The following is a 13,217-nucleotide window of genomic DNA, read 5'->3' as shown; positions in this document are numbered from 1 at the left end:
ATCCAACTTCACAGCACATTGCTAAAACGTTGGCCTGTGGTTCATCCTAATGAACCAAGGCAGCTAGATACATTTCCTGGAGTATTCCAAAGAAAACAGAACGTGGTGCAATTCCAAATGGTCTTTTTCTTCAGAGCTCTACTTGTAGGTTAGGCAGCAGACACAAATACGGACAGGGGTCTGAAGTCAGCCCCCTATTCTACACATCACTGACAGGTGCTACAGAAACTTGAATCACTGTCTGTCTTCAAAAATCGACGCTTGTTTTGGGGGAGGGTAAAGAGTGACATTGGAAATATCACCTCCGTTGGAGGAGGGCTCATAGCATCTGTCTGGTTTATTGCCAAGTGAAGTCCAGTCCCAATAAAAATGACTTGAAAGCACTTGGACACATGAAGGGAGAGATCTGGCGTCTTAGCACCTGATCAGCATATGGTAAGTGCAGTAAGAAATTAGCTGGAAGACTTCATTCTGATGGGTTACCTAGGGCAATTTCAAGCATTATCGTCTAAAATTTCTTTTACTGGGCTCATACTTTTTTCCCTTGTCACAAGATTCACGTGGTGAGTCCTCCCAAACCCCTTATTTCCCAATTCTACACCTCATCAGGGGACTATGGAGGAATTCTAATTTGTCCCCTAATCAACTCACAACCAATTGAGCAAATAGTTAAGGTGGTCCTGAAACTACTCTCCAGTCCCGGGGACATCTGGAACGCATTCTTACTTCTCTTCTGAAACCCCCAGACCTCATCCTTCACAAGCAAACAAAACGTGTCCATGTGCCCAAACCTTTGTTTTCATTCAGTAAGAAGGCAATAAAGTCCCTTTTCTGCCCTTTTAGGTGTCAATTTTTTCTTTTTTTTTTTTTTTCAGGTGGAGTCTTGCTCTGTCGCCCAGGCTGGAGTGCAGTAGCATGATCTCGGCTCACTGCAACCTCTGCCTCCCAGGTTCAAGCAATTCTCCTGCCTCAGCCTCCCGAGTAGCTGGGATTACAGGCGTCTGCCACTGTGCCCAGCTAATCTTTGTATTTTTAGTAGAGACGAGGTTTCACCATCTTTGCCAGGCTAGTCTTGAACTCCTGACCTCATGATTCACCTGCCTCGACCTCCCAAAGTGCTGGGATTACAGGCGTGAGCCACTGCGCTCAGCCAGGTGTCAATTTTCTTTTTGGATTTCAACACTGAGTCCATAGTACCCTGTTGAAGAAGCCCCAGAGTCTGGGTTCTCCCCTGATAACTCTCTAGGGCAGCTAAGTTAATCCTTCAGTGGACTCTGCTGTCCAACTCTCAACCTTTTCTCTAGCAGAAGCCAGAGAGAGAGGACATAGGAAAGGGGAGGAAGCAAGAGGGCGGAGGCTTGAGGGGAGAGCACTGGGGCTGTGCTGCATCATTCAGGCGAACTGCGAGGTATGCAACATGCAACTGGATACAGGGCTCAAGCCACTGGAGGCCCACGCTGTGAGTGAGCCTGCCTGTCGCGGGCTGATAACGGAGACATCTGCACATGCCCGCTCCCCAGGTGCAGGAGCTGCCTTTGGGAATAGCCTGGACCCACCACCTGCTGAAATGAAATGTAAAAATAAAACATCTCTTTACAGCTCACACTTCTAAAATGAAGTTTAAAAAATTGCACAGCCACAAAGTAAAATAAAAAACTGGTTCTACTTCAGTCCTGTTTGTGAATATTGATTGTTGGGAAATTAGTAAAGGGAAAAAAAAGAAAATAAAAATAGAATTACTTTATTAATCTTTGAAATCAGTAATTCCAAAGGGTGCCTTTACCCTGGCTCATGTTGTCAACAGCACACCGATTTGTCTCCTCTCTTTAGGAAACTTGTGATGAATGCTCCTCTTTCCCCCTAGATCCTCCGAAAAGGGAGGAACAACTTTGGCGGATGATGATGTTGAAATTTTAAGCTTGTATAAAGAAAATAAAGCTTCATACTGTAATCTGGAAAAGAAGAGGAAGCAAAATGCAAATAGCCAAAGAGCCTCTTTTATATCATCTCTGTGCAGCAGCAGTAAAGGGACAGAGAAGACCTAAGCAGTTTGGGGCCATGGGGCAAAGGGAAGGTAAAAGATACAAGTGTGCTCTGACGGGGTATATAATGCATCAGCTGAATGTCCCCACTGCCAAGTTCCATCAAAACCCAGAAGATCTGCTTTCCTGTTGTCCCAGTGAAAGTCTGCATTGGCTGATTGGCAACCATCTACTGCCACTTCTGCTCGAAGGCTTTGGGGACTTTGAGGCAGCAAAAAAAAAATACTATGGACCCCTTGAAGTGCTGGTGGATGCTTCACCCTCAATCATGCACCCAGGAGTGGTGAACAGGTTGTTTCTCTGTGTGTTTGTGGTTCATATTTTAGTGTGAGCAGGATCTGAAAAAGAGAAAGGCAACCATGAAATGAATGAAATGACAGCATGGGGTTTTACTTACAGGCAGCAATGTCTGGTTTATCTATCACTGAAGAATAAAGAAGTGGTGGCCCAAATAAATGAAGTTCACTTCTAAGTGGAAAGCTCTTTTTTTTTTTTTTTTTTGAGATGGAGTCTCACTCTGTCACCCAGGCTGGAGTGCAGTGGCGTGATCTCGGCTCACTGCAAGCTCCGCCTCCTGGGTTCACACCATTCTCCTGCCTCAGCCTCCCGAGTAGCTGGGACTACAGGCGCCCACCACCCACCATACCTGGCTAATTTTTTTGTATTTTTAGTGGAGATGGGGTTTCACTGTGTTAGCCAGGATGGTCTCCATCTCCTGACCTCGTGATCTGCCCACCTCGGCCTCCCAAAGTGCTGGGATTACAGGTGTGAGCCACCGTGCCCGGCCACAAAGCTCTTAATTTTAACCACTTTTGTTGGAAACCTTCCTAAAATATTCCCAGTTCTACTGCTGTTTCTTTTCTGTGCTGTTCTCTTTCCTTTTTTTTCTTGGACAAAAACATTTTATCTTTTCCTTTTCAAATTAAAAAATGCTAAATATGTCCATCTTTTCTAGAAACACAGTGTATTATCAGCATTTTTAAAGTGCATGAAAAAATTCTTCCATGTATGCTTTTGAGTTTTTCTAAATTTTCCCTCAATGTCAGAGTGTCAGATAATACTTTGCCTTCTCCTCAACCCCTCAATCCCAACAATATACACCTATATGCTCACCATCTAGTTTAAGAAAAGGAACTTTACCATTACCCTGCATCCCTGCTAGACCCTCCCAATTCTTTCCCATTCTCACCATCCTGAATTTTGTGTTTATCCTTCCCTTGTTTGCTTTTAAAAAAACAGGTTTATGATCTTTATGCCCCTATATAATATACTGTTGAATTTTATGTGGCTTTGAATTTTGTAGTGCTCCTGTGATTACACATGCAATCTCAGTATACTACTGGTAGAATTTCTTTGGGTATACACTTAGGAGGGGAATTGCTGGGCCATAAACAGTTGGATCTTCAACTCTCTAATGCCATCTTATTTTCCAAAGTGATTATACAATTTACAGTCCCTCTGGAAATGCATGAACATCCTCACTTCTCCACACCTCTACATGTGGAGCAGTATTGCCTCAGTTTACAATTTCTGTGAATCACATGAGTATTCAATGGTATTCCACTGTGGCTTAATTAGCATTTTCCTGATTAGAAATGAGGTTGAGCATCTTTTCAAGTATCTATTGTGCATACGTGTTTCTTCTTATATGAAATGTGTGGATATGCCTTTTGCTTATTTTCCTATTGAATTGTTACTGATTTTTTAAAAAACAGCTTTTTTGAGATGTAATTCACATATTGTACAATTCATTCCTTTAGCATGTACAACTCAATAGCTTTTAGTATATTATATTCAGAGTTGTGCATCCGTCATCATAGTCAATTTTAGAACATGTTGATGACCCCAAAAATAAACCCCATACTTCTTCGCCACCACCCCTACATCTCTCATCCCTCAGCTATAGGCAACCATTAGTCTAGTTTACCTTCTGTCTCTATAGATTTGCCTATTCTGGACATTTCATATAAATGGAATCATGCAATGGTCCTTTGGGACTGGCTTCTTTCACTTAGCATAATGTTTTAAAGGGTCATCTATGCTGTAGCATGCATCACTACTCTACTCCTTTTTTATGGCTGAATAATATTCCATTGTGTGTATAGACCACATTTCATTTATCCATTCATCAGTTGTGGACATTTGGGTTGTTTCTACCTCTTGGCTATTAATAATGCTTCTATAAACAATGACGTAAAAATATTTGAACTATGTTTTCATTTCTCTTGGGTATAGATACGGAAGTGGAATTAATTGCTGGGTCATATGGCAACTCTTCACGTAAACTGTTTAAGGAACTGTCAAACTGTTTCCAAAAGCAGTCACGCCATTTTACATCCCTCCCAACAGTGCATGAAGGTTCCAATGTCTCTTTTCCATTACAGCCATTCTGGTGGGCATGAAGTGATACACTGCTGTGTTTTTCCTTTTTCTTTTTTTTGGTGCAGATAGGGTCTCGTTGTGTTGCCCAGGCTGGTCTCAAACTCTTCGGCTCAAGTGATCCTCCAAGCTGGTGGCTGCTGACCACTGTGGTTTTGATTTATTTCCCCAGTGGCTAATGATATTGAGGATCGTTTTATATGCTTCTTGGCATGGTATATCTTCATTGGCAAAACATCTGCTCAGTTCCTTTGCTCATCTTTAAACTTGAGTCGTCTTTTTTATTACTGAATTGTAAGTGCTCTGTATGTATTTTAGATACAAGTCCCTTGTCATATACATGATTTGTAAATATTTTCTCAATTTCATGGATTGTTGTTTTACTTCCTTGATAGTGTCCTTTGAAGCAGGAAATTTTAAATTTTTGAGGATGTCCAGTTTGTCTATTTTCTTCTTTTGTTGCTTATGCTTTTGATGTCATATCTAAGAAACTGCTTATTGAATTTTAGAAGTTCTTTGCTTAAATATCTGGATACTAACTTCTTGGTTTTTATGTATCACAAACATCTTCACCCAGTTTGTGACTTGTCTCTTCATTCTATGGTTTTTTGAGACAGGGTTTCGCTCTGTCACCAAGGCTGTAGTGCAGAGGCAGAATCATGGCTCACCACAGCCTCAACCTCAGGGGCTCAGGCAATCCTCCCACCTCAGCCTCCTGAGTAGCTGGGACCACAGGCATGTACCACCATGCCTGGGCTAGTTTTTAAATTTTTTTGTAGAGACAGAGTTTTGCCATGTTGCCCAGGCTGGTCTCGAACTCCTGGGCTCAAGAAATCCTCCCACGCTGGCCTCCCAAAGTGTTGACTTTACAGGTGTTAGCCACTGTGCCCTGCCTGGTATTTTTTTAAAGAGATTGTTTTGTAATGTATTAAGATAAGTGCTATTCAGGATAAAAATTAGATTGTATTTAGACATGTACTTAACAAGTGATCTTTTCAGAAAAGGTTATGTATTTATTTATTTTCGAGACAGTGTCTTGCTCTGTCACCCAAGCTGGAGTGCAGTGGCATGATCATGGCTTACTTGCAGCCCCAACCTCCTGGGCTCAAACGATCCTCCTGCCTCAGCCTCCTAAGTACCTGGGACCACAAGCATGTGCCACCACGCCTAGCTAATTTTTTTTCTATTTTTTTGCAGAGATGGAATCTCCCTATATTGCCCAGCCTGGTCTAAAACTCCTGGGCTCAAGTGAGCCTCCTGCCTCAGCCTGCCAAAGTGCTGGGTTTATGGGCACAAGCCACCACACCTGGCCCAGATAAGGTTTTTAAAAAATATTAGAAAATCCAGGACAGTCACCATAAAAACAGGATGGATTAAAAACAAAAACCAAATTTTTTTTTTTTTTTTGAGACAGGGTCTTAACTCTGTTGTCCAGGCTGGAGTGCAGTGGCATAATCATAGCTTACTGAAGCCCCGATCTCCTGAGCTCAAGTGATCCTCTCACCTCAGTCTCCTGAGTAGCTGGGACCACAGGCGTGTGCCACCAGGTTTGGCTAATTTTTAAAATTTTTATAGAGACAAGGTCTCCCTATGTTGTCCAGGCTGCTCTGGAACTCCTGGACTCAAATGATCCTCCCTCCTTGGCCACCCAAAGTGCTGGGATTACAGGTGTGAGCCAATGCACCCGGCCCTGACAAAGGTTTTTAAAATAAAAAATTTCAAACATACATAAAAAATAAAATAGTATAATACACTTCCATGTTCTCATCATCTAGCTTTGATAATGATCGGCATCCTACCATTTGTTTCATCTCTTCACATTTGTTTCCTGGAGTATTTTCAAAGCTAACTCAGGATAACATTATCTTCAGAATCCAGCTCTGATGAATAAGAAACAAAGGGAAAAAAACTCCCACAATATCTTCATGGCATCTTAGAAGTTCTTAATTTTAACCAGGTCAAATTTATCAGTTTTTACCTTTATGGTTTGCACTTTTTGGATTTGATTTTACAAGCCCTTTCCTTTTACCGTGACTATAATGATCTGGTCCTCTAATGTATTCTTAAAGATTTACACTTTTGCTTTTCATATTTAAGTCTCTAATCCAACCTGAAGTTGTGTACAGTTCGAAGCACAGATCTAATTCCATTTTTTCCTACACAAAAACTGATTGTCCTAACGTTATTATTGAAGTCTATCCTTTCCTCTTCTAACTGCAATGCGTCTTGGTCGTAAGTTATTTCCTATATATAGACCAGTTTTAGGTTTCTCTATTTTGTGTCAATATCACATTCTCTTAAGCATGTTAGCTTGATGGTAATTTTTGTTATCTGGTTAAGACAAGTCACACACAGCCCCCTACTGACATCCCCATTCTTTATAGGAGTATAAGGGTTCTTCTCTCTTTCATATAAATTTCAAAAAATAAAAATAAACAACTAATACCCTCTCAAATATACAAATCAATTTTAGGGAGAACTGGTATCTTTACAGAACTGTAACTTTTTTTTTTTTTTTTTGGAGACAGAGTCTCGCTCTATTGTCCAGGCTGGAGTGCAGCAGTGTGATCTCAGCTCACTGCAGCTTCCATCTCCTGGGTTCAAGCGATTCTCGTGCCTCAGTCTCCCGACTAAGCTGGGACTACAGGCATGCACCCCACACCCGGCTAATTTTTTGCATTTTTAGTAGAGACGGGGGTTTGCCATGTTGCCCAGGCTGGTCTTGAACTCCTAGGAGCTTGGGCAATCCCCCTTGATCTCCCAAAGTGCTAGGATTACAGGCGTGAACCACCACGCCAGGCTACAAACTGTAACTTTTAATCCACGGACATGTAGGTCTCTCCATTAATTTCTTAAAGCGTCTCTTGGTAAGGTTTTATATATATATATTCTTTATATAAGGTTATATATATAGAATATAGAATATATATAGAATATATATATACTCTATATATAAAACCATATATATATTCTGTATATATATATATAACCTTATATAAAGAATACATATATATTCTTAAAGCGTCTCTTGGTAGGGTTATATATATGTGTATATACATATATTTTATCACAGGTCTTACGTATCTTTTGTTAGATTTATTCCTAGGCATGTGCTTTAACGCTCTGTAAAGCATATCTTTTCAGTAATCACATGCTCTACCTGTTTGTGCAGAAATATAGAAATGTAATTGATTTTGGAAAATTCTCTGATAAAGCCAATAGTCTATTTGAACATTCTTTTTGGGTTTACAATCAAATATGTTATCTGAGAATAATGACACATCTGCCTCCTCCCTTCTGATCCTATGTAATTTTCTTATACTCTGGAATAGTTTGTAGATTGAAATATTTGTTCCTTGAATGTTTGGTAGGACTCACCAGTAAAACACAAAAGCCTGGTAATTAATTTGTGGGAAGATTTTTGTTCTTGATTCAGTTTCCATAAAAATTAAAGGAATATTTGGATTTTGTATTTCTTCTTGAGTAAATATTTGTAAGTTAAATATTAAAATTGTACTCATCTCACTAAAGTTTAAAAAATATATCAGCATATCATCATAAAGTTATTCACAGTATCTTCCTACAATCTGTTTAATCTCCGAAGCATGTATAATAATGTCCCTAACTCATTCCTCTCAACTGTATGTTTATTTTCCTCTATATCTTTATTATTACTATTATTATTTTTGGTTTTTACTTTCTTTTGACTTATTTTGTTTTTCTTTTTTTTAACTTCTTAAACCATAGATACTTGGCACATTAACTTTCAGCCCCTCCTCTTCCCTCACTGTAAGCATAAATTTTCCTTTAGGTATTACTTTACCTACATTTGTCAAGTTTTTAATATTAAACAACATTTTAAAATTATGATTTTTTTTTTTTTTAAGATAGAGTTTCACTCTGTCACCCAGGCTGCAGTGCAATGGCGTGATCTTGGCTCACTGCAACCTCCACCTCTCAGTTTCAAGCCGTTCTCCTGCCTTAGCCTCCCGAGTAGCTAGGCTTACAGGTGCCCGCTACCACACCTGGCTAATTTTTGTATTTTTAGTAGAGACAGGGTTTCAGCATGTTGGCCAGGCTGGTCTCGAACTCCTGACCTCAGGTGATCCACCCGTCTTGGCCTCCCAAAGTGCAGGGGTTACAGGTGTGAACCACTGTGCCCCGCCAATTATGATTTTTAAATTAGTTAACTCTTTCTTAATTTCCAAAAATATGAGGACTTTTCCAGTATCTTTTTGTTATTGCGTTGTGGTCAAGGAATGTAGTGTTTGAAATGGGATTTAAGGCCTACTACGTAGTTTCTGCAACTCCCCCATAGAAGATTGCAAAGAATGTGCATTATGCAGTTATTTAGTGTGATGTTGTATACACGCCTATGAGATCAAGCCTGTTAATGATGTAGTTAAAATTTCGATTTTTTTTTTTTTGAGACAGGGTCTTGCTCTGTTGCCCAGGCTGGAGTGCAGTGGCATGAACACAGCTCACTGCAGCCTAAACCTCCTGGGCTCAAGCATGGGGATGCGTCAGCCTCCCATGTGGCTGGGACCACAGGCACACACCACGCCCAGCTAATTTTTCGATTTTTTTGGAGAGACGGTCTCACTTTGTTGCCCAGACTGGTCTCAAACTCCTGGGCTAGAGTGATACTCCTGCCTCAGCCTCCCAAAGTGCTGGGTTTATGGGTGTGAACCACTATGCACAGCCTCTTAAATGTTCTTATTATCAGAAACATTACTTACTATCAGACTGCTCAATCTAGCTATTACTGAGTTACATTAAAATCTTCCAATATAAAGCTAGATTTATCTATTTTTCTTATGGTTCTGTTAATTTTTTGCCCAATGTACTTTTCATAAATATGTATTTATTAAATGAAAAAAAATTAAATATACTAGTTAAAGTAAGTTGACGTGAAAAGGTTGAGCACTTTCTTGGTGAACCTTTAGCCATAATGTAGTGACCCTCTTTATTTCTTGTTATGCTTTTTGCCTGAAAATCTATTTTGTCTGATAAATATAGCTACATCAGCTTTCGTTTGGTTGGTATTTCCCCAATATATCTTTTTCCAACCTTTTTCTTTGATCCTTTCTATATGCCTATGTAAGATTTTCTTGTTTTAATAGCCTAAAAGTATATTTTTTAAAAATCCAGGCTGACAATATAACTATTTCTGGTTGGCCATTTTCTCTTCCCTCCACTGTTCCCACCTTGTCCCTGCCTGATACAGCAGCCACAGCCATCCTGTGAAATCCTCTGCTCAGAATCCCTTGATGGCTACCACTACACTCAGAAGACAAGTGCCAAGTCCTCTCCTTGGCCCCCAGGGCCTGCATGATCTGGCCCCTTGTCATCTCTCAGCCTCATCTGTTCTCACTCTCCTCTGCTCTCTCGTGCAACACGACAGCTCCACTTGAATTTCCCAATCACAGCAGCCACATTCCTCCCTCCAGGCATGAGCTCCCGCTGTTCCCTCCACCTGGAGTTCCCTTCCATCCATATCTGCCAGCTTATTCCCCCTTCTTCAGTTCTCACCGCAAAGGCCACTTTCTCTGACTACTTTATTTAGAATAGCGAACCTCCCCATTCTCTACCTTCTTTCACTGTGTTGTTGTTTTTTTTTTCTCTCTAGAACATTTCCCACATTCTCATGTACGCTTTGTGTTACTTATTTGGTCTGTTGTTTGTCTCTCCTATTGGGGATTTTTGGCTGTTTTGCTCACTGCTCCACGGCTTGTGCCTAGTGCCTAGAATAGCGTTGAACACACAGAAGATGCTTGGTCCATATTTGTTGCATTCATGAATCAATCAGTCTTTGACCTTCACTGGAACATTGAGTCAACTCACACTTTGGAAAGGGCCAATGCTTTTATTTGTTCATACTGTTTTAAGCTGTGCTTTCTATTTGTTCTACCTCTTCCATGTTTCCTTTTCCTCCTTGTGGATTTATTCTCTATCTCATTCCACTTTCTCTCTGCTACTTTGGAAGTTTTCTATTTTTTTAAATACTTTATTCATTTAACAATTGTATATGTTAACTATATAAAGGTAAAATTCATCAATAACTTTACCTTTTCACTGTACAGTATGAACTTAAATGACTTTAATTTTGAACATCTGCTCTCCTTGAGTTACATGATATGATGGTTTGGACATTTTCATTTTCTTTTTAACCTCACAAGAACATTATCATCATTTTGTTGCTCATTATGTTGCCCCAATTCCTCCTGCATTTCAGACCTTTCTTCTGGTATTATAATACCTTCCTCTGTCTGAAATACATTCTTTAGACTCCTTGGCAAAGGTCTACTAGTGACAAACTCTTTTGCGTGTTATGTGTTGGAAAATGTGTTTCACTCTCATCCATGAAAGATATTTTTGCTTAGAATACATTTATGGTTTGGTAATTATTTCCTTTCCTCAATGGCAACATTACACTGTATTTTTGTTTCCATCTTTGCTGCTGAGAAGTTAGCTGTCAATCAGACTGGAATTGCTCTGGTAATCCTTCCACTCCCTCCAGCTGCTTTAACATCTTTTGACCTTAGTGCTCTAAAGTATGATGTGTCTAGGTGTGGATTTCTTGTGATTCACTGCAATATGTGTATCTTTCACTAGTTGTGGAAAATTTTTAGCCATTATCTCTTCAAATGTTGTCCCATTTTTTCTTTCCAGAGCTCCAATTAGATATTTATTAGGCCTTCTCAAATGGCTTTCCACCTCTTTTTCTTTCTGTGCTGCATTCCCAATCATTTATTTTTCAATTTATTATTATTTTTTGGGCAGAAGGGAATGTTTATTAAAAAACTTTAGAAGGCCAGGTGCAGTGGCTCACGTCTGTAATCCCAGCACTTTGGGAGGCTGAGGCGGGCAGATCATGAGGTCAAGAGATCGAGATCATCCTGACCAACATGGTGAAACCCCGTCTCTACTAAAAATATAAAAATCAGCTGGGCATGGTGGCACGCACCTGTAGTCCCAGCTACTCAGGAGGCTGAGGCAGGAGAATCACTTGAGCCTAGTGGGTGGAGGTTGCAGTGAGCCAAGATCGTGCCACTGTACTCCAGCCTGGCGACAGAGCAAGACTCCGTCTCAAAAAAACTTTTTTTTATATATATTATAAAAAATATATATTATAAAAAATATATGCAATATATATTATATATCTATAAAAGCTTTAGAGCAGGAACAAAAGGAAGGAAAGTACACTTGGAAGAGGGCCAAGCAGGTGGCTTGAGAGATCAAGTATGAGGTTTGACCTTCTGACTTGGGGTTTTATATGCTGGCATACTTCTGGCGTCTTGCATCTCTTCTCCCCTGGTTTTTCCCTTGGAGTGGGCTGTCCACATATGCAGATGCAGTGGTCTGCTAGCACTTGGGAGATAAGCATGCACAGTGTGTTTACTGGAGTTGTACGCATGCTTACTTGAGGCGTTCTTCCCTTACCAGCCGAATGTCCCTAGGAGGTCATATGCCAGTTAAAGACCACCATTTTGCCTCTTAGTGCACATGCTCAAGCCCACTCCCCCAACTCCTGAGATCTTATCAGGAAGCTACTAATCACTAGTTTCAGGTTTTTCCTATCTATAAGGAGACTGCCTTTCCCTGGTGCTGGCTGCAACTGATTATTATTTTAGAGAGACAGTTAACAACTGCCTGATCATCACCTGATGGTCACCTGACATTCCTGGTTGCGGTGGGAAGGGGTAGGGCAGGAGCCCTCTCTTGCCCTGCTCATGTCTGACTACCTACTGTAACCTTTCCTGACTCAAGAGTCCAAGATCCCAATTCTTTGGGGAAAATGGATGAAGGTCAGTCTTCTGTAACTGCTTTCCACTGACAGGTGGTAGTTGGCTGTTCTGTGGGTTTTGGCCTGTTGCTAGCTGTCAGGGCAGGGTGGCTCCGTGGGTTGGTGAAAGTGGGATCCAGCCAGGCCCAAGGAGACAGGGGCAAGATTGTGCCTTTGTTTGTTCCACTGATGGGCAGTCTAGGGGTCCTTTGTAAAAGGGTGACTCTTGAATATTGAGAGGATGGTGTCCCTCACTGAGGATCATCTGAAGCTTGATGGCAAGTAGGGAATGTATTCGAGTCACACAGCAAAGTATGTTACCGGTGGAAGGTATCCAAGTCACATGGCACCAAAATATGTTAGCGGCAGTGAATCTGTATCTGTACAGGTCTGCCGCAGCCTCAATTCTTGCCTCCTCAGAAGAAAGAATTTCACTGAGGGGCATAAGGCAGAAGAAGAGACCAAGGCAAGTTTTAGAGCAGGAGGGAAAGTTTATCAAAAAGCTTCAGAGCAGGAAGGAAAGCACACTTAGAAGAGGGCCAAGCAGGCGACTTGAAAGACAAGTGCCCAGATCATTTCTTTAAATCCGTCTTTGAGTTCATTAAAGCTCTCTTCAGTGAACTGGGTCAAATCTGCAGGTAGGCCCATCCACGGATTTTTAAACTTTAATTATTATTATTTTCCAATTCCAAAAGAGTTACTTAGTTCTATTTCAAATCTGCTTGGTCATAACTTTAATCTCTTGGTTTACTCTCTCTTTTAATTTCTCTAAACATATGAGAAAATTTATTTTGCACTATTTGGCAATTTCAATTATCTTAGTCTAACACTGTTATCTATTATTTTGCTGGCTTTGCTCATGGTGCCATGTTTATTTATTTGTTTTGTGATTTTAAACTCTGATCTCACAAAACTTTACCTGTGGGAATTATTTGAGGTTTGGGTTGGAGGAGGATTCCTCCAGATAAAACATGCATTCGATTCTGCTAGGTGCCTTAGGACCACCTTAA

The 13,217-nt window shown here is 40.5% G+C and overlaps 1 protein-coding gene across 44 annotated transcripts in view; it reads right to left on the bottom strand.

Annotated features, from left to right (window-relative positions):
• Window positions 1–1,725: 1,725 nt before the first annotated feature.
• TTLL5 (tubulin tyrosine ligase like 5) overlaps window positions 1,726–13,217 on the bottom strand; it is a 291,747-nt gene continuing 280,255 nt past the window's right edge. For 28 of the 44 annotated variants that reach the window (XM_063698039.1, XM_055361024.2, XM_055361033.2 and 25 more), the window contains one exon: window positions 1,726–2,380. In XM_063698039.1, the coding sequence (XP_063554109.1) occupies window positions 2,358–2,380 (23 nt within the window). In that variant the 3' untranslated portion in view covers window positions 1,726–2,357. The remainder of the gene's footprint in view (window positions 2,381–13,217) is intronic. The other 16 variants (XM_063698032.1, XM_063698025.1, XM_063698033.1 and 13 more) reach the window with 5 other exon arrangements.

This window comes from Gorilla gorilla, chromosome 15 (genome assembly GCF_029281585.2).
Source record: "Gorilla gorilla gorilla isolate KB3781 chromosome 15, NHGRI_mGorGor1-v2.1_pri, whole genome shotgun sequence".
NCBI classification, from domain to species: Eukaryota; Metazoa; Chordata; class Mammalia; order Primates; family Hominidae; genus Gorilla; species Gorilla gorilla.
Note: the sequence above shows the minus strand (reverse complement) of the source record. Positions and strands in the feature narration are given on the sequence as shown.